This window comes from Zalophus californianus, chromosome 8, assembly GCF_009762305.2.
Source record: "Zalophus californianus isolate mZalCal1 chromosome 8, mZalCal1.pri.v2, whole genome shotgun sequence".
NCBI lineage: Eukaryota > Metazoa > Chordata > Mammalia > Carnivora > Otariidae > Zalophus > Zalophus californianus.
In genome coordinates, this window is record NC_045602.1 from 60,945,407 (window position 1) to 60,967,037 (window position 21,631).

General features: G+C 36.5%; 1 protein-coding gene across 4 annotated transcripts in view; it reads right to left on the reverse strand.

The window, feature by feature from the left end:
- Nucleotides 1-3,487: 3,487 nt before the first annotated feature.
- Nucleotides 3,488-21,631, reverse strand: part of REL (REL proto-oncogene, NF-kB subunit) — a 34,112-nt gene continuing 15,968 nt past the window's right edge. For 3 of the 4 annotated variants that reach the window (XM_027621641.1, XM_027621644.1, XM_027621640.1), the window contains 6 exons: nt 10,964-11,104; nt 9,737-9,841; nt 8,958-9,170; nt 8,135-8,203; nt 7,937-8,008; nt 3,488-6,542 (listed from right to left, as the gene is read on the reverse strand). In XM_027621641.1, the coding sequence (XP_027477442.1) occupies nt 5,749-6,542; nt 7,937-8,008; nt 8,135-8,203; nt 8,958-9,170; nt 9,737-9,841; nt 10,964-11,104 (1,394 nt within the window). In that variant the 3' untranslated portion in view covers nt 3,488-5,748. The remainder of the gene's footprint in view (nt 6,543-7,936; nt 8,009-8,134; nt 8,204-8,957; nt 9,171-9,736; nt 9,842-10,963; nt 11,105-21,631) is intronic. The other variant, XM_027621642.1, reaches the window with a different exon arrangement.

The following is a 21,631-nucleotide window of genomic DNA, read 5'->3' on the forward strand; positions in this document are numbered from 1 at the left end:
ATCAAAAACATATTTTATTTACTCTGCCGATAGCCCTGAAAACTCGATTTACTGAAGCACCAACATTATTTACTAATTATTGTGTATTACTACTCACACATAGGTGTTTAATGAAAATTTTAAAATTCTTTAAATTTTTGAAAAGTCCAATAGTAAACTGAAGTTTTGGAAACAAGTGGTAAGTGACAAATGATAAATTCTACCCTCTTTAAATAGGTCATTACTAGCAGGTGGTATTTTTTCCCAAAGCCATAGACATTTAAAATAGAAAAATATTTAGAAAATCTTTAGAAGAAATAATTGTTTAAACATTTCATCTGTGTTTTGTTTATTAGTCATGGCAGTGGGGACACGATGGGAGCTTTCTGATCTCTACTTTTGTATGAATGAAAAAAGTTATAATTACTTTTGAGATTCAGTCTTATTCACCGATTTTAAGTTTGTGCTTTAAACTCTACTAAGATGTATTAGTTAGACTATTAGTTTGACTGAGTCTTAGACAAAGGCATAAAATTGGATATAGACAAACCATACATTTATCTCTGATTAGTTGCCCACTCCTGGGCTTATAATGTTAAAATAGCATGATATTTTTTATTTTTGTGATACCAAAAGCATCCTAATTTTGCCCCTTTCATACTCAACCCCTGAAAACTAAACAGATCAGAAATCCTTCAGTGGCAACTTCATTAGCTATGATGAGGTTCCCTTTTAGGAAGACAGTCATGTAACTCCCAATTCATAATCAACTTTGGCAAAGAAATTAAGGGTCCTAGAACTTCAGAACTGAAGTCAGTAAATGACCTTGTCTTTGCTATATAATAGAAACCGGTTCTGAAAAGAGTAAGGCCAAAAGAAGGGCCTCCAGATCTGGGGAAAACAAACAGCCACTCTAAAGAGAAACCCATCTCAGGGTTCTTACTAAAGAATCTAATCCATAGCGATTTTTCTCACTCTGCCATGTATCAGAAGGAGTTTCTGGGCTTAGAGATTAATCAAGGCCACAGGATTACACCCATATTTATTAATATTTGATTAGCACTACACTATTTACAGTTTCTTATGCATCATTTTATTTAATACAACACATCTTGTGAGGTAGGTAAGCAGGGTATTATCTGCATTTTACATCTGAAGAGAGGCCCACAAAAGGCATGGTTTGTTAGATATTATATAATGAGTACGTGGCAGAGCTGAAGATTCAACCCAGATGTCCTGACAAAAAAAAAAAAAACCCTATTTTTGGGCGCCTGAGTGGCTCAGTCGGTTAAACGTCTGCCTTTGGCTCAGGTCATGATCTCAGGGCTCTGAGATTGAGCCCTGCATCAGGCTCCCTGCTCAGTGGGAAGCCTGCTTCTCTCTCTCCCTGCCTGCCGCTCCCCCAGCTTGAGCTCTCTCTCTGCCAAATAAATAAAATCTTTTTAAAAAAAAATCTCTATTCTTTCCATTTCTCCATGCTATTTAACATCACATGGCAATTTCTTTAATCCCCTAGTATATCAATGTATGATACAACAAATTATTTGGTGCTACTGGGCAGCCTGGATCACCAATTCCAAGTCTCTCTTAACATGGACAGTCTCAATTTTTTTTTTTTCCTGAAACATTAGGTTAAAAACTGACAACCCAGCTGTTAGAGAAACCCAGTTACCAGTTTAAAAAACCATTATGATAGCAGGTTCTGATGACAGAAATCAGAATAGTGGTTCTGAGGAGTAAGCAGATTGGCAAGGGCATAAAGAACAGAGGCAGAGTGGATAACATGGTAAAGGCATGGAGGCCTGGCAGCCTAAGAGAGTTTTCAAGGAATGCCAGCTTATTATAGGGTTTAAGGATAACATGATATTATTTTTAACCAGAGCATACTGAAGATTCTTGTGGGGGAAAAGGAATGAAGGCCTATACTAAGGAAGCACTAGGAATGAAGGAGGGACTAATGCAAGACATTTTTATGAGGCAGAATTTAAAAGACTTGATAACTAAGTAGGACAGTAAAGGAGAAAAGGAATAAAACATGATTCAAGGTTCCAATTAATATCTTGGGTGCCAGGGTAAATGGTAATGCCATTAATGAAAGTAGAGAATGCAAAAGGGGGAGGCAGTTTATAAAGGCATTTGGGTAGCGTGAGAGAAAGCTGAAACTGGGCACTGATGAGGTCACCAAGGGGGGAAAAATAGGACCAAATGAGGGCTGGGGTTGAGATTCTGGAAGAAAGTCAACCTGAGAGAGGAATCTTATCTACCACAGAAAGCTTGGAGGAGTATCCAAGAAGGGAGTAGCCAATAGGAAAGAAGGTTATGGATAGGTCAGGCAGAGTAAGGACTGATAAAAAGACACTAGATTTGACAAGGAAAGTGTCTCTGGTCACTTTTCCCAGAATATCATAAGAAAACAGTAAGAGGAGGCACCTGGGTGGCTCAGTCGGTTAAATGTCTAACTATTGATTTTGGCTCAGGTCATGATCTCGGGGTCGTAAGATGAACCCTGGGTCGGGCTCTGCACTGGGCATGCAGCCTGCTTAACATTCTCTCTCCCCCTCTCTCTCTCTGCTCTTCCCCCCACCCTTGAGAGTATACAACGCCTACCTCCCGCCCCTGTGCCTCTCTCTCAAAAAACAAAACAAACAAACAAAAAAACAGTAGGAGGTGAAAGACTAATAAGCCAAAGAATGACTGGGAACTGAGGAACTCGAAGCTGAAAGCATTTCCTGAGTCCGGATGTGAAGGAAGGAACATGAAGGTAGTAGGAAAGATTGTTGTTTCCTTTTTTTTTAGGGCTAGAGAAGACGTTTATCACAGTTATACAAAGAAAACCACCACTAAATGGTGATGTGAGGATAGAGAAACAAGATGGGAGAGAGAGCAGGGCCCAGGGTACAAGCAGAGTGTAGAAAGGCAGAGGGGCACTTTGTCCTTGGAAACTAAATGTGAAAAATAAATATAGTTAGAGATAGATGAGAAATACGTTGCCAAATTCTTTTTATGTTATAAAATAAATTCTATGATCAGTAAGCAGTACCTGAAAAATGAAAAAATCCATTGGAAACACTCAACACAGATATAGCAGTACCCTAATTCAGCTTACCTGGGGAAGGGCTGGACAAAACAACCCTGCAAGACAAGTCAGTTGCTTATTTAATGAACAAAAATCCAGTTAGATATTCTAACAGTCTGTGTTTAAGCTGGCCAGTGCTAATTAATACAAAATTATAGGATTCTGTATTTTTTTAAAAAAAGCTCACCACCTATCAACTACTACCTGGAGATATCCTGGGTTCATTCATATTTTGAACAGAAAAGAAATGATGCCTTCCAAGTTTTTTATTCTCCCTGGTAAGTTCTTCTAAAGTATATGTTTATGGTTTTTTTTTTTTTAAGATTTTATTTATTTAATTGAGAGAGACACAGCGAGAAAGGGAACACAAGCAGGGGGAGTGGGAGAGGGAGAAGCAGGCTTCCCGCCAAGCAGGGAACCCGATGTGGAGCTCGATCCCAGGACCCTGGGATCATGACCTGAGCCGAAGGCAGACACTTAACGACTGGGCCACCCAGGCGCCCTATGCTTATGGTTTTTAAAATTATGTAACAAATGTTTCATTTTTAAATCATAATTTCTGAGAAATATTAATGGTACCTAGGTATCTTTAATCTTTTTCTTCTTCTGCTTCCTAGACTATCCTAACCCCAAGTCTTATCTTGCTCTCCTTCCCATTTCCCAGTATCATTCAACTCGGAATTTTTATTTACATGATATTCATACATTTCCCATTTTGATTGTTCCAGTAAACTTACTGGTTTGGTTGGACACTGTGTAAATGAAATGACACACTGTTTCTAGCTCAGAACATGCTCAACATTTATGGCAGGTTCTATTTGTAAAATAGAGTAAGTCTTCAATAAGTCAGTTACTTAGCATCATGACAATTCCATCACAACTAAGATTACTGCCTAAATTCTACCATCATTTTGCCGCTGGGATTACTTTGCTTTCAGATGGTTTGGATTACATTAATCCTTGACCTGAAGGTGCATGATTCTGACATAAACCCAATGTCACATTATAAAAATCATAAATATCTAATTAAAGCTGTTCTTTCAAAAAAAACACAAACTTCTACTAGTAGTACTTTGAACATTCAATAAATATTTACCGAATGCTTAATATGAGGCAGACCCTGTTCTACAAACTGAGGATTCAACAAACAAAACACAAAAATTTTTACCTTTGTGAAGCTTATATTCCAGTATAGGGAGAAAAACTAAAAGTAAAAAATAAATGCTTAGTAAAGGTCAGATCCTGGTAAGTGCTATGGACCAACAGAAAGGAAAGAGGACATGGAGTGCTGATGCGTATAGATTCGAGGAAGGCCTTAATCAGTAACAGGTGAGTGAATCTGAAGGACATTAAGAAGTGAGTTATGCATGTATCTGAGAGAAAAACAGTCAAGCCAGAGGGGACACCAAGTACAAAGAGTCTGAGGCACGGATATACTTGGTGTTTTTGAAGAGAGACTATGAGGGCAGAGTGCCTGGAGCTGAATGAGGGGAAGAAAACAGTAAGAGATGAGATAGGAGACGAAGTATGAGCCTGCCAATTTTAAGGACTTTGATCTTTACTCTGAGTGGGAATGGGGAGCCACTGGATGGTTTTGAGCAGATGAATGATACAATTTGACTTGTTTTAAAAATAATCATTCTGGCTACTTTGGAGAGAAGAGACTATAGGGGCACAAGGAGGAAGATCAAGAACTCAGTTTTGGATATGTTGAGTCTGAGCTGGATTTTTGTTCATTAATTAGGTTTCTAAGTAGAAATGTCGAATAAGTAGTTTTACATACATGCGTAAGCTCCAAGTATGGAGGTCAGAGGACAGGTCTAAGCTAGGGATAAAATTTACGAACAAAGAGCACGAAATTGGATGAGATCACAGTGAGTGAGGAAACACAAGAAAGAAGACAGGCCTAAGGAAACTTCTTTACCTTAAAGACGTGGGTGTAAAGCTAAACTCACAAGCAATTTAGATATTTAAAATGGTCCAAAATGTAGAGAACTTCCCCTTCCTTGAAAGCTCACTTCACTTTCTGTCCAAGTTAGATTTTTTTTTTTAAGACTTTATTTATTTGAGAGAGAGAGCATGCAGGTGCACACGAGCGGGAGTGGGGAAGGGAGAGGGCAAGGCAGACTCCCTGCTGGGCAGGGAGCCTGATGCAACCAGATCCCAGGGTCCCTGGGATCATGACCTGAGCTGAAGGCAGACACTTCACCGGCTGAGCCACCCAGGCACCCCCTGCCAAGTTAGATTCTTAAAGATTTTAAAGATTTTTGATTTACATATAAATCTAAGAAACTCCAAGAAGCCTCAGAAAACCCCTTAGGGGTCACCTTGGCCTATGGGTCTCAAAAATAATAAGGAAATCATTTTTCTAATGACACAGTCATTACAGGTTTTACCTTAAATTTGCTTAAAAGCAAATATCAGTTAATTCATTTAACTAAGAATACATTAATACAATATAAAAGAAGTATAAAAAAATTGTATTTTGAAGAACTGGAGCCTTGCTCTCATTTTCTCCTCATTCTGTACTAGGAAAATGGGGTAAAGGACTCTAAAGACAAATTCCACAGCACACAGTTATCGGGTCACATGTTTCCGAAAGAAGAAACAGTTTTTAAGTTTCTATTTCAGGATTTCCCCTATATGATACTTTCCAGCTTTGAATTCAATATACCCAAACAACCAATTAAGTTTTACAAGTTACCTTGAAAAAAATCAAATGCAAATGAGTCACCTAATTGCTCATTCTGCATAGCGCCAATACTAGAATACTGACTATGAACAAAACCATGACTGTTTGGATTAGTACTGTTTGATGGTCCTGCCTCATTTATCATACTGTTACCTGTGCAGTTGAAGTCAGATCTCTCAAATGCCTCTGGCTGTGGAACAAACGCAGCCGTACTGGAGCCAGCGCCTGCTGGCATACTGGGAGAGGACATCTGATGGAGCTGTCTCAAGTCTCTCGGGTCTAACACCGAATTACATGAGGGGTTTTCAAGATTCATGCTCACAAGTCTCGGATTATCAGTCTCCCTCATGCTGTCATTACTAGGTGTTATCATATTCATAGGGCAATTCGGCAGCATGTTGCCATCAGAAATACCATATAAATCAGCTGGTGACATGGATGGTGCTTCCATTCTGCCTATGTCATTCGAATTGTTATAAATACAAGCATTAGAGGCATTCAAATCACGCTCAAGTGGCATTTCCAGATATGGCGAGATACCTTGTGGATTAGAGGGAAGTGTCCCTGTTGAAAAACCACTCAGTGGATTCGTACTGACTGTGCGCGAGGTGGGGTGGGCCCCTGACGACCAGCTGGAAGAAGGCTGAGACACCATTGAAGGTATGGGTGAAGTATGATGTGACAGTGCATTTGAGATGGACACAGGTGAGGAATAATAGGAATCTCCTTGACTTGAAACACCTGAAGTCCTGGGCATTTCTGTCAAAACTGCACCATGAGAAAAGTTTCCAGATTCTGTGGAGAGGAGAATGTATTTTTATAAACTGAAATAAAAGTATAAAAAACATTATCTCTAAATTAAACTTGCATAAACACACTAATAAAATTTCCAAGCAAACTAACTGATGGAACATTTTAGAGAAAAATATTAAATAGCACTAAAATTATTGTAAGAGTCCAAAAAGCTAAATTCTGTAACACTTACTGTTTTACAAATACCTATAAAATAATTTTGGTAAGTTATTTTGGCATAGATAGCTTCAGTCCAGTTAAATATGAAAATTTAGCTTCTGAGGCTCTATAAAGTGAAAAATAAATCAGAACTTCAGGGATGCCTGCCTGGCTCAGCTGGAAATCCTGATCTCGGGGTCATGAGTTTGAGCTCCAAGTTGGGTGTAGAGATTACTTACAAAGCATTTAAAAAAAAAAACAGAATTTCAGTTAATGGGAATCTAAATAGCCAAAATTATTTCATATTCACTACTTTTAGGAGAAAATAGAGGGATGGAGGAAATGCTCATTAGGGATGATTGAAAAATACACGTAACTCGCTAAGATATATTAAGATATAACTCTAGGGGCACCTGGGTGGCTCAGGTGGCTAAGCGTTTAACTCTTAATTTCAGCTCGGGTCCTGATCTTGGGCTTGTGAAATCGAGCCTTGAGTCAGGTTCCCGGCTGGGCATGGAGCCTGCTTAAGATTCTCTCTCTCCCTCTGCCCCTCCCCTCTCTGTCTCTCTCTCCCCATCTCTCTAAAAAAAAAGATATAATTCTAAGGTACTACAAAATTCCCAGTCAGAAAAAAATTAAGGGTTCTGTATTTATTTATATAGTATATGACTGCTGTACATCCTAAACCAGGAAAAAGCACAGATTTAAGAATGTAAGGGGAAGAAAAGACTTCTGGTTACATAACTCTGGTTCAGTGATTTAAACCAGAGGTTCACAACGTTTTTTTTTTCTGTAAAGGGCCAAATATTTTACGCTCTGTGGGCCATACAGCCTCTGTTGGACCTACACAATTCTGCACTATAGTGCAAAAAAAGCAGCCACAGACAATATCCAATCAAATGAGCATGGTTGTGTTCCAGTTAAGCTTTATTTTTAAAGACAGGCAACTGGCCAGATCCAAACCATTTCTTCCATGATACACTGTAATTAAATAAAATTACCACCATACGAACAGATGTAATTTCTCAAACAATAAATTCCAAAAACATAATCATAGTTTCCAACAGGACCTTAAGAAGCAGAGATCAATTCATTTAATATTCAAAGCATGAAATGGGATTGGAAGTGGGAATGGAAAATAGTGAAGAAGCAGTTTTCATTCCTAAGAATGGAATTCTAATATATTGGGCAAAGCATTGGTCTTTTGACCATAAGGAATACTCTATAGGATAAAATACCTTTTTTGATGAATCTTCCTTCTCCAGTTGATACTAGGGTACCAGGTCTAGGTCTTTCAGGAAAATTAACTGCTGTGATAAAGTTTTTCCATTATTAAATGCAATTTAAAAAAGAACATCAGTTAAAATTTAGAAAACTGAGTAAAGCAAAAAAACCCAAAATCTATTTAAATACAAATCAATCCAAAATAATCTTACCGCAGTCTTGCCACAGTTTCTGGAAAAGTAGAGTTGTTTTTTGTTTCTTTGCTTTATTACCGTAAGTATCTGGTTAAAAAGAAACCAGGAAATCATCACAGGTTTATGCTGCTTCTCCTTTAACAACTAAATAGGTGTTTTATTCCCATAAGATGCTTTAAACAAATGTATGTAATATGGATTTAGTAAATGTTGCAGAATGTGTCCCAAGTCAGTAGGACAGGGTATAATACTCATCTTGTTTTCTTATAACACCTGCAAGTCAACAATGTCAACTAATGCAATAAAGGCATTATTGGAGACCACTCTGAGTGGCAAGCTTTCCATCTTAAAAAGGGCACAATAAGTACAAAAACAGAATCTCAAATATACAATAATTTTGATAAACAGTTCGGATACTCTGAAATTATTCTAGATTCCTTTCCAAAGAAAGAGAGGCAAAGAGCAGAAGGATCAATCGATTAAAAAAAAAATCAACTGAAAACTTCCAGGAAATAGGGGCGCCTGGGTGGCTCAGTCATTAAGCCTCTGCCTTCAGCTCAGGTCATGGTCCCAGGGTCCAGGGATCGAGCCCCACATCGGGCTCCCTGCTCAGCGGGAAGCCTGCTTCTCCCGCTCCCACTCCCCCTGCTTGTGTTCCCTCCCTCGCTGTGTCTCTAATAAAAAAAAAAAAAAAAAAAAATCTTAAAAAAAAACACAAAAACTTCCAGGAAATAAAATGTAATAAATTATGAATAAACCTGACTGTATCCAAATGTATAAAATGTTATTAGGAGAACTAACTTTAAGAAATACATAAAACATGACCACCAAGAAGTCATACCTTTTTCATCTGGCAGATATCTAAAATCCATAGATTCACTAACTTCCTGGTCAGAAGGTCTCCGCAACTGCATTTTTACTGTCACTGGTTCTGTTATCACTCTGCAATATGGTGGAGTCTTAAAAACAATGGCTACTTGACGGTGTACATCAGCTTGTGAAAAGATACCTTTTGCTTCCCAATCGTTCAACACAAACCGAACTTCTATGTCATCTAGTGAATACAAAAGCAAAGGAATAGCAATGGAAAACAAAATCCATCTATTAATCTAAAATACAGATGGTCCCCAACTGATGATGGTTCAACTTAACAATTTTTTGACTTGATGATGGTGTGAAAGTGATATGCATTCAGTAGAAAGTGTATTTCAGATTTTGATCTTTTCCCAGGCTAGTGATAGGCAGTACGACACTCTGAAGATGCTGGGCAGTGGCAGCAAGCACGTTGGCGACATGACCAGGAGGGTAAACAACATACATCACAACTGTTCTGATTTTAACTTTCAGTACAGTTTTCAATAAATCACATGAGATATTCAACACTTTATTACAAGTAGGCTTTGTGTTAGGTCATCCTGCCCAACTGCAGGCTAATGTAAGTGTTCGGGCATGTTTAAGGTACACTAAGCTAAACTATGGTGTTTGGTAGGCTAGGTGTATTAACTGCATTTTCAATTTAAGATTATTTTCAATTTACAGTGAATTTATCATAGTATAACCCCACTGTAAGCCAAGGAAGATCTGTCTATTCTAAATTCAATGAAACAAATAAATGAATACCTTTCTGAACTTTATCACATAGTAGAAATATTTCATCACCACCTCTGACACTTCCACAGTTCTTGTTTACACGACAAATCCTTAATTCTGCAGTATTAGGAGCACCTAAATATAAAGGATTGTTTTAATGGGTTTCTGCTTTAGTAATATTTTTTATTTCTTTTTGATGGTGAGAATTCTAGGAAAACAATTTATAGGACAGATAAAAGCTTTAGTGTATACATAAATTAAGGACACTAAGTACACTAATCACCCACAACTGTCCTTCTCCCTTCTAACTGCACTGCCCAACCTGGTTTACAGCCTTGTGACTTCATTTCTCAGCAATAACTGATCCTCTAGTTAAATCTCTCTGTTCCTAAATTCTGATTCTTTCAATCCATCCATACACTGTCACCAGATTAATCTCTTAAATCATAACTATAAGCCTATAGCAATGCAATTTCATGCTTCCTATTAGGAATATAATTTTAGGAACTCTCCCTGGCAATTCAAAGTTCTCCATGACGAGGATACTCTGATCCACCTTTATAGGCCTATGTCCCACTATGCTACTATATGTAAAACAGGCAGTAATATACCATGAATAGATGCACATATAAGAGCAAATACACGTGTGCATGCAAAAACTTTGAGGGCAATTTCATAATCTTTTAAAACTACAAATACCCATATCCTTTGATCTAGCATTTGCCAACATTTCTACTTCTGTAAAATTATGCTAGAAACACATTTGCACAAAATATGCACGTACAGGATATTTTCTGAAGTACAATTTGTTAGAGAAAAAAATCGAGAAGGAAACAAACCAAATGTCTTGTAATAGGGTAATGATTTAATAAAATTGTGATAGAGCCATATAAGGAAATATGCAGCTACTGAAGAGAATAAGGTACCTGAAAGGGAAAAAGGCTCAAGATATATTGCTAAGAAAAAAAAATTTTTTTTTTAATGATCTGTGATGATTTTTTTTTAAGTTGCCAAAAGTATACTATATGAATGATAGTGATGATGTGTTTTCATATATGAAGAAACTGGTGAAATATGTACCTGGGGATAGTGATTATCTTTGGAGGAGATCAGAGAAGATCTATTCTTCTTGTTATTTCAGTAATGCTTGAATTTTTCTTATAATGAACATACTCTTTCTCTGTCAAAATACCTTAAAAAATTAAACTAAAAAAAACATAAGCTAATGCTACAAATATAAGAAAATAAAGTACTTACGGTTGTCATAAATTGGGTTAGAGACAACAGGAGGTAGAGCCGTTGTCAAATTACCATGTTCATCAGGGAGGAAAACTTGAAAACATAATCTCACCACATTGAGGTCACAATCTTCAATATCAAGCAGCTGCTGTTCAGGGACTAAATAGCACATTTTTTTAAGAATGTAAAATAGTCACATAGAACTAAAATCCTGCTAGGTCCTCCTCCCTGCCCAACATATCCAATAACCCTAGGTAGCATCCAGTCTATGCTAACAAAATAGAATAGTATACAATCTCAAAAATGCCTTTTATCATTATCATATGTAGTCACTAACAGTATCCATTAAGTTACATGCATGGTTGGGAAGTAACTACCCTAAATCATCTGAAATTTAGAGCAGAACTCCAAATTGATATTACTAACCAACCAAATTTTTACTAAAATGGTTGAAGGTTATACAAAACAGAGAAGAGGGAGAATATAAATCTGTGTAAGAATTACTATCATCCCTATTTTATAGATGAGGAACGAATTTTAAAGAGATGAAATTACTTCTCCAAAGTTCCAGATAGGAAGTGGTAGAGAAGGAATTCATACTAAGAAGTCATTGAATCCTGAACCTATGCTCTTGAAAACTGAACTCTATTAGAAAATTTTACATATGTTTTGCATAAAGGTGACATACATAGAAATATTTACCAAAATTCAGAACAATACCTTAGGAATTAAATACCAAGACAATAGATGATATAAGGTAGCCAGCTAGTTTCCATAAAAAGTTTTTTTTTTTTTTTTAAAGATTCTGTTTATCTATTTGACAGAGAGTTCACAAGTAGGCAGAGTGGCAGGCAGAGGGAGAGGGAGAAGCAGGCTCCCCGCTGAGCAGGGAGCCCAATGCGGGACCCGATCCCAGCACCCTGGGACCTGAGCCGAAGGCAGACGCCCAACCAACTGAGCCACCCAGGCGTCCCTCCATAAAAAGTTTTATCTGCAAATGAGGTTTGCTTTAAAAGACAAAAAAATGCTATAGCAGGAAAAATTTGCAGTTCTGAAAAAATATAAAAACCTTTATGACAGAATATAATGTAATGACAGTTTGTTAAATTGACATCTGAAAAGAAATCCAGGTTTAGTTTTGGAATTAAAATATTAACTGCATTTTTCAAATAATATAAGCTGTAGGAGTAAATCATAACATTTTTTTAAAAGCACAAAATACACAATTATGTGAAAATTTGTGAAATTTTCAGAAAGTTAAAATTTGAAATACTAAATTAGAAACAGTTAAAACCCAAATTCTTTAGTCTTACAGGCAATAATAAAATGACAATACAATTTTGATTCTTTTTATTTAAACTATGCTCACAGTCTCAGTAGCTATCAACAACATTTAAAATATCCCCATTAGTATTCTTAAGCGAAGCATTTGAAGGCATCTACAAGAACTTATTTGTACAACTATTAGGTCAAAATATACACCTGTGATGCAGGTGTTCGTATCATAACATAATATGACATAATAGGTGTGGTTGAAAGGGGCTTATTACAAATAACAAAAGATACTCCTTTCAATTTTTTTGCTGTCATCACTTAGCCAGGGTTTAGGAGCTCTTTGCCAGGAATGGGGGTGAAGAGCAAATATATACTTATTATAAATTACAGTATCACAAAAACCCAGAGTTAAGTTCAGCATAAGAGACCTCTTTTTTTCCAGATAGAGCCTGCCAATTTTGTAAGAGGTGGCTAAGAAAATGAGAAGTTGAGATCAACTCTCAATACCCTATAGAGGAAAAATAAAGTTCAGGTTCTACTGAGGATGGAAGATCTGATAAATGCCCTATACTCCGGTTGGGGCCCTGAAGGAGCTATACCTTAGGAGTTAAGAATGAACTGGAAAGATACCAGATCTCACAGAGATGAAGTCCGGCTTCAAATAATCTAACTCATTCACTGATCTGAGGCGATCTGAGATTGCTACCGACTAGCTGCCTACCACAAGAAAATCTTCTGGGGAAAAAAAAAAAGAAAATCTTCTGAAGACAGATAACAATATCCTAGGCCTAAAATCTTTATAATTTTTCATATACAATGACTGGTATTCTATTTTAAATAACAGGCAAATGAAGAGACAAAATAGAGGGGGTTTTTGTGCTTTTTTTTTTTAAAGAAAAGAAAAACAATAGTCTATAGAAATAGACCAGGGGCGCCTGGGTGGCTCAGTTGTTAAGTGACTAACTGACTCTTGATTTCAGCTCAGGTCATGATCTCAGGGTTGTGAGATCGAGCCCCACGTCATGCTCTGGCACTGGGTTTGAAGCCTGCTTAAGATTCTCTCTCTTCCTCTCCTTTTGCCATCCCCCCCAAAAAAGAGAGAGCACAAAGGATTCAAATAATGAAGTCTTCAGACAGGTTATTTAAAATATATATTCAAGGAGTTAAAAGACAAGATGGAGTTTAGTAGAGAACTTGAAATTATTAGGAAAGGAACCAAACAAATTCTACAACTGAAAAATACAATAAACTGAAATTAAGAATATCAAATTTATCAACTGTTTCTATAAAACTTTATTTTGTATCTTGCCTTTCTATATGCCAAGGACTAAAATTTGTTTACCAATATCTTTTACCAAGAGTCTTTAAAAATGTTGATTTACACTTAAATCTTCAATTCACTTTCAGCTGATTTCTGTATATAACAAGAGGTAGAAAAATCCAACTTAAGTCTTGTATTTTCTTAAGTGTCTTTCTGGGCTCACAATTCTACTTCACTGGCCAATCTGTCTATTGTTACCCCAATACTACACTGCCTTAATTAATACATCTTCATAATAAACCCTATTATCTGATAAAGTCAGTTTCTCGTTGCTGTTTCTCTTCTATAAAGTATCCTTCTCCTGTTCGGAATAATTTAATCATATTTAATGAAAAATCTCAAGAGTTTGGACTTGCATTGAGTCTGTATATTAATTTGGGGAAAAATGCCATCTTTATAATATTGATATTAGTGAACATGACATATATCTCCTTCAGTTTAGGTGTTCTCTATCATCTCATAATGAAATTTTATAATTTTCCCTAAAGAAATCTTGATCATTTCTTAGATTTGCTGACATGTACTTTACTTTTTCTGACAACATTCTCTTCAATTATTTGCTGCTGATATATAGAAATGCAACTGACATTTACATATTAATTTTACATCCACTCACCCTTTTAAAGTTATTATTTTAATAATCTATTTGTATGTCCTTTTGAGTTTTCACCATAAATAATAGCTTCCAATAATTACAGTTTTATTTCTGCATTTTTAATCAGGTCTCACTGCACTGGCTACAGTCTCCACTACAACGCTGAACAGAAACAGAAAGAGTACACATCCTTTCCTCATTCCTAATTTCAAAGTGAATGCTTCTGATGTTTCCTTCATTTAGGATAATGCTTGCTGTAGGCTTTTTAATACATACATATGCTGTAACACAAAATGCAGTATTTTATTCTGCAATGTGACAAATGCTACTCAGCTTTTAAAAATATGCAAAATCTGAAGTATGAGAATAATCAAATTCTCTTAAATTCCTCTAAAACTAGTTTAAAATTTCCCTTTATATTTGATCAAAAGAAAACAAGGTAACAATCATTCTTAATCTATCTTTACAGATAAATATTACACCTTAGTCCTAAGAGCAGGATGTACAAGAATTTCATTTTTATCAAAAAATATATTACCATGATGTAATATCTTGGAAGTAGATTCAAATTTTTTTAAAGTCAATTATAACATCTATTAGGTCTAGAGATGTGACATTTCCAAAATTCTAATACAGTTAAATACTATTGAAACACAAGTAAACAACAGGATAAAAATACACAGTATATAGACTAATGATTTTATTTATTTTTTTAAAGATTTTATTTATTTGACAGAGCAAGAGAGAGAGAAGGAGAGCACAAGGAAAGGGAAGGGGAGGGACAGAGGAAGAGACAAAAGCAGGCTTCCCCGCTGAGCAGGGAGACCAATACAGGGCTGGATCCCAGGACCCTAGGATCATGACCTGAGCCGAGGGCAGACGCTTAACCAACTGAGCCACCCAGGCACTCTGATCACTTGTCTTTTTAAACTGTGTTCTTAGAAAACTTAAGAGGGCGCCTGGGTGGCTCAGTTGGTTAAGCGACTGCCTTCAGCTCAGGTCATGATCCTGGAGTCCCGGGATCGAGTCCCGCATCGGGCTCCCTGCTCAGCGGGGAGTCTGCTTCTCCCTCTGACCCTCTTCCCTCTCGTGTTCTCTCTCATTCTCTCTCTCAAATAAATAAATAAAATCTTTAAAAAAAATAAAAATCTTTAGAAAACTTAAGAAAAAAATTAATAAACTGTGTTCTTTTTTAGACTACGAATATAAAATAATTCCCCCAACTCAACTGTAAAACAGTTTTTGTAACAATTCAATGTCCTCTGTATATGGAAAAAAAGTAAAATACTGAATAAAACTGAATTGCAAATTCTTTATTGTCAAAATGCTAGATTTTAATTACTGAATATTAGAATTCCTTTTATGTCCTTAAATACATAGAAAACAATAAATAAATGAAATTTTTTTCAGCTTTTGTAGTAAGAGTCCTCTACGAAGTCTAACCGCTATTCTTTTATTCCAGCTAAGTGGACACTATTAAAACTTGATATTGAAGCCCTTCATTAAATTCCTCACCCAATTTAGATTTTAGCACATCTTAGACAATTTGAACAATATTTTTACATGAAGCCTCAAGTTTAATACTACTTGATTGCTATATATCCCTATTTGCAAGAGATAGTTCCTGTTTTAAAGAACTAATAGCAAGAAAGATAAGGAATGGCCTTACAACATACTAGCTGATGTAGTACACAAACTAATTCTATGCAAAGAATCGTTTTTAATAGTCTTTGTATTTTCATATGATATTTGATCTCTAGAAAATAGACTGTCACAATGAGATAGCATCAGTCTATGGATCAGAATTTGTAGATCCTACTCTGCTAAACATTTCCAATTCCATTGTTTTGTTTTGTTTTTTTTAAAACCCAGGAGAATTGAGAAACTCCTTTGTTTCTATATATCATAAATATATATCACAAAAACAAAGTCAGCTGGTCTCTTCAGTACAGCAGAATTCTCCTATGTGAAGTGATGCAGCTATGAAAAAGTATCAATTCAGCTCTGACAAATTTCTATGTAAGTGGCAGAATTTGAACTTGCAGATCCCCAAAATAAAATAAACAACCAAAGAAAGGATAATTCTACCTCTGAGTTCAGGTTATTTAAATTAGTTTTTAGTGTTTTGAGTTTTTTTAGAGGGATTAGATTTTGTTTTGCTTAGTATTAGAAATGTACATTTTAGGTTTTATTTCAATACTCTAGGAAAATAACATATAATCATTATTTCTATTATGAAAACTACATCAGAATAGAAAATGAGGCCTACTATAACCATCTATTTATAATTTATAATCTGTTCCCCCTAACTACGGATTCCCAACTCCTTATACTGCTGATATTCCCCCTTAGCACTTTTCATTGTCTAATAAGTTATATAATACACTTATCTAGCAAATTTGTTAACTGTTAATCTTTCTCCACAGAAATATAAGCTCCTCAAAGGCAGGAATTTCTGTTTTATTCACTAACTTATCCGAAGCATCTAGAACAAGCTCAGACTATAGAATGAATAAGGTAAAAACCTGTTGAAGGAATGAATGCACATAAGTAGGTAAGATGTGTAACCTACTGCATAGAAGTAGGAGACTTTTACCTCAAGGCACTTAGTTGTGAAGATATTTAATATAAATATACTGTTTAGGTACCAAAGTGAACTATAACCCAGTTCCATCAGAGATCCTGTCCACAGTGAGCATGAAATTCATCTCAGAAGACAACCACCAAAGCATTAAATGATGCAACAGATGTCACAAAGCTTTTCATGACCAATTGCTGAGTGAATGGTATAATTAGGAGGATATCACCTTTGGCTCAAGAGAGCTAAAAAGGTTTTCAGGGCATTTCAGGTAAGGAAAACAACTTGAATATTTTTGGTAGACAAATACAAACAAGGCATGTTCACTCATTCATTTGTTCATTTACCCTTTCAACAAATTTTAATCAAGCCTCTACCATGTGCCAGATACTAGGCTATGTGTTAGAGATACATAGAAGACAGTCCTTCAGAGCCTCAGGACTCAGTTGAAGGAGAAACATGCAAACAAAATTATAGCATATCATATCAGAAATATGTAAAACATTTTGTGAAAACCGGATACTTTGCTCTGTCTGGAAAGGTTACAGAAAGCTTTTCAAAGAGGTGACCTTAAACTTGAAGGATGAGCAGGAAGAATTCACCAGGTAGATCATAATATTCCATGTAAGAGAGCTGCATATATTTAAAGGCTGAGTAGCAAAAAAAAATGTGGCTCTTCTAACATGGCAAAATGGTTCAGATGGCAAAAACAAAGCACATATGTGTGCACTCAGTATTAGGGGAAGGAGGGACAGGAAGTCAAGGCAGAGGATGCAAGCTAGAGGTGAAGATGGAATGGAAAGCAAAGACTGGATTATGAAGGGCTTTGAGTGCCAAGATTGAGAAGTTGAATCTAGCAAGTAGTTCAGAGTTGCTCAAAGTGTGGCCCATGGATCACTTGCATCAGAATCATCTAGGGCAGAGATTTTCAAATTGTAGTTTGGGACCCACACTGGTCATAAAATTAATTTGGTGGTTGGATAAGCATTTTCTTTTTTCTTTAATTTTAATTCCAGTTAGTTAACATACAGTGCACTATGTTAGTTTCAAGTGTACCATATAGTGATTCAACAATTCCATACATCACCTGGTGCTCATCACAAGTGCACTCCTTAATCCCCATCACTTATTTCACCCTCCCCCCAAGTACCCCCCCTCTGGTAACCATCCGTTTGTTCTCTAGAGTTGAGTCTGTTTCTTAGTTTGTCTCTGTTTTTCCCTTTGCTCATTTGTTTTGTTTCCTAAATTCCACATGTGAGTAAAATCATATTGCATTGGTCTTTCTCTGACTGACTTATTTCACTTAATAATACTCTCTAGCTCCATCCATGTCGTTGCAAATGGCAAGATTTTATTCTTTTTATGGCTGAATAACATTTCATTGTGTGTGTAAATACATATATACACATATATCCTTATCCATTCATCAGTTGACGGACACTTAGGCTGCCTCCATATCTTGGCTATTGTAAATAATGCTGCTATAAACATAGAAGTGCATGTAGATAAGCATTTTCTTAAAAAAAAAAGAAAGAGAGAGAAGGAAATGGAATGGAAAAGAATGGAAGAATGGAATAGCGTAGAGAACATATTCCATGTAGTAAGAATTTGGGACCCACTGCTCAGTCATAAAACTAAGTTGGTGGGTTGGATAAGCATTTTCTTAAAAAAGGGGGGGAAGAAATGGAATGCAAAGTCATAGCTATAAAAGAGTATACTGCATGTAGTAAGAATAGTGTTTTTATCTATGTATGTATGTATGCCTATATATGTATTGAGTGGAGAAATAAGATCTGTTTCTTCTGTGAGTCACAGTCAAATAAGTTAAGACACATGGAGCTACAGGCTTCTTGAAACACAGTCCCAGGGTGCCTGGGTGACTCAGTCAGTTAAGCATCAGCCTTTGACTCAGGTCATGGTCCCGGGGTGCTGGGATCAAGCCCCGAGTCTGGGCTCCCTGCTCAGTGGGGAGTCTACTTCTCCCTCTCCTCCTGCCCCCTGCCCCTGCTCGTGTGTGCACTCTTTCTCTCTCTCCCTCAAATAAATAAATCTTTAAAAAACAAACAAAAAAACAACCAACACAGCCCCAGATCCCTTGTCACACCTAACAAATTAATCAGAATGTGACCTGGAATCTACCTTTTTAGCAAGTAAGAAGGGATTCTTAATGCACATTCAAATCGAGAACCACTGGTGAAAATTATTCAGAGCCACTGAAGGATGATAAGCAGAGTTCTGAAGTGATTCCTACTGGTTTTAGAAGGATATTTTTGTATGCAGTGTATAAAGTGTTTGGAATATGATAAAGAACAGAGGCAGGACCACAAGGTTAGGGGCTAACAACAACAGTCCAGGCTACAAATGGTGTAAGCTTACTTCCATCCCTATGGAAAATGAAGAAGATGGCCAGGGAGATGGTCAGGGTAGGGTGAACAAGAGAGTTTTGCTGGAATAGTGAGGGGTTTATGAAGAGGACCAGGGGAAGAGAAGGCAGGAAAGATATATTGGAGTTACATGTGGAAAACTTTCAATTTAGGGCCATTTAGTTTTTAAACTTTTAAAAGAGCCATTCCAATTTCTTAATCAGAATAATATGCTATAAAAAGCACTGTTCTAAGAAGATTACTTCTTAGTAGTAAGTGGGGGTGGGGTGGATTCCACACCTCAAACTGTGCGATACATCCTTTACCTAGAGAGAGCAAAAGGGCTATGGTTCGGAAGAAAGGGATGTTACAAAAAACTAAACAACAACCAAAACCACAAACACTGTGAAGGCTCAACTGGCAGGATTACTTCCTTCCCCAAATCTAAATCCACCTAGGCAGCTCAGCAGAGAGAAGATCATGAGCCTGGTGGCTAGGCTACCTGTGTTCAAATCCCAGCACCACCACTTACCAGTTCCATGACCTTGAGAAAATTACTTAACTTTTCTATGCCTTCATTTCCTTATTTTCAAAATGGAGATGATAACAGTCCCTACCTCATACGTTGCTGTAAGAATTAAATGAAATAAGGAGCACCTAGCTGGCTCAGTCGGAAGGCATGTGACTCTTGATCTTGGGGTTGTGAGTCTGAGCCCCATATTGAAGGGTAGAGATTACTTAAATAAATAAACTTAAAAAAAAGTTTTTTTTTAAAGATTAAATAAAATAAAATATGTAAAACACTTATTTTGTACTAAGAACTATTCTAGGTGCTATATGAGTGTTATTAACATCATGCCTGGTTCTGGATTGGTAAAAAACCAAAAACCTAAAAAACTTCTGGAAGGCCCATCTGCCTCTTACTCCCCGCATCTTCCTTTCTTAATGCCTTTTCCACTGGAGTCAGGAGACCTAGACTTGAACTCTAGCTCTGCCACTTGTACTTGCTATGTAACTTGGGGAAATTACCAAAACCAAAGCTTTGGGGTTCTCTTCTATAAAGCAGTGTTGCTGTAGTGACTAAATACATAGCATACACAAAGTACTTAACATTTACTCCTTGACACACAAAAAATACTTAATACATGGTAGCTGTTATTTATGATCTTCTTCTATACTACACGATCCCTGTTTTATACTGCATCTGGACATAGATGGACTCTATAAGTTTGGGCTTTTACTTTAGCAATGAAAATGAGCATACTCTTGACCCAGAAATTTTCCACTTTTGAAAATTTATCCTAGGGGTGCCTGGCTGACTCAGTCAGAAGAGCAAGCGACCCTAGAGCTCAGGGTCATGAGTTCGAGCCCCACGTTGGGTGTAGAGAGGACTTAAATTAAAAAAAAAAAAAAAACAACCTTAAAAAAAATTTATCCTAAGGAAATAATCACACAAAAACTCCGTGTATAATATATGTTCAATGGAGTTTTTTTAATAAAATGAAAATAACCTAAACATTCATTAACAGATGGCTAGATAAATTGTGGTCTGTCCAAACAATAGCGTACTCTGTTAAAAAGTAAAACAGATTTATAAGTACTAACATGGCAAGATGTTTAAGATCTATTGCTAAGTGAAAAGAAAAAAGCAGTAGCATGGTTCTGTTTATGTAAAAATACATGCATATAGTTGGTATACAGGTGGATATTTACTCTTTAGTGGATTTTGCTGGGGATGGCAACTGTAACCACTCTGTATTGTTTGAATAGATGAATGACTACACCAAGCTAAATGCTGGCATCCCACACTACAGTAGTCTCCACTGTAAAAACTATGAAATGATAAGTTCCTAAACTAGGGAGACAGCTATACATATATAAAGGAAATTCTAAAAAAATACACACCAAACTTAACAGTCATCTGCTCTGATGAGGAAGACTGAAGGGGAAGAAGGGGACTTTTGTTTAGAGCATTATACTAAATAGTATGAAAAATAAAGACCTAGGGAAAAGAGATGCAGACCTTATGGTTCATAAAAATACAGCACTTGGTTATGAACATATTCCTTAAAATATCTTCATAACCCTTAAATTATTTTTATACATCCAGGAAAAACACAAACCAACGATACAAGGATGTCTTAAATATGACGGAGAGATCTATTCTTTGAAAATATTATTGCCGTTCAGTTCCTGAAAGATGCCTATTGAAGTAGCTGCAGAAGACTTTACAGTGGAGACTACTCTAGTGTGGGATGCCAGCATTTAGCTTGGTGTAGTCATTCATCCCTTCAAACAACACAGAGTGCTTACAGTTGCCAGGCGCTACACCAGATCACACTATCCCTGACAAAACCCACTAACCAGTAAATACCTAGCCTTAGACACAAACACACTATGAAAATATTTTGTATAGCTTCTACTATTTCTAAACGTCTTCTCCCACCCTGGGATTAATTTAAATTTCGCTGCTGAGTATGCCTTTGATTTAAATAACCACAGTGCCAGTTCAACATTCAGAAAAGGTAATGTATACTGTCTGCTAGAATGGCAA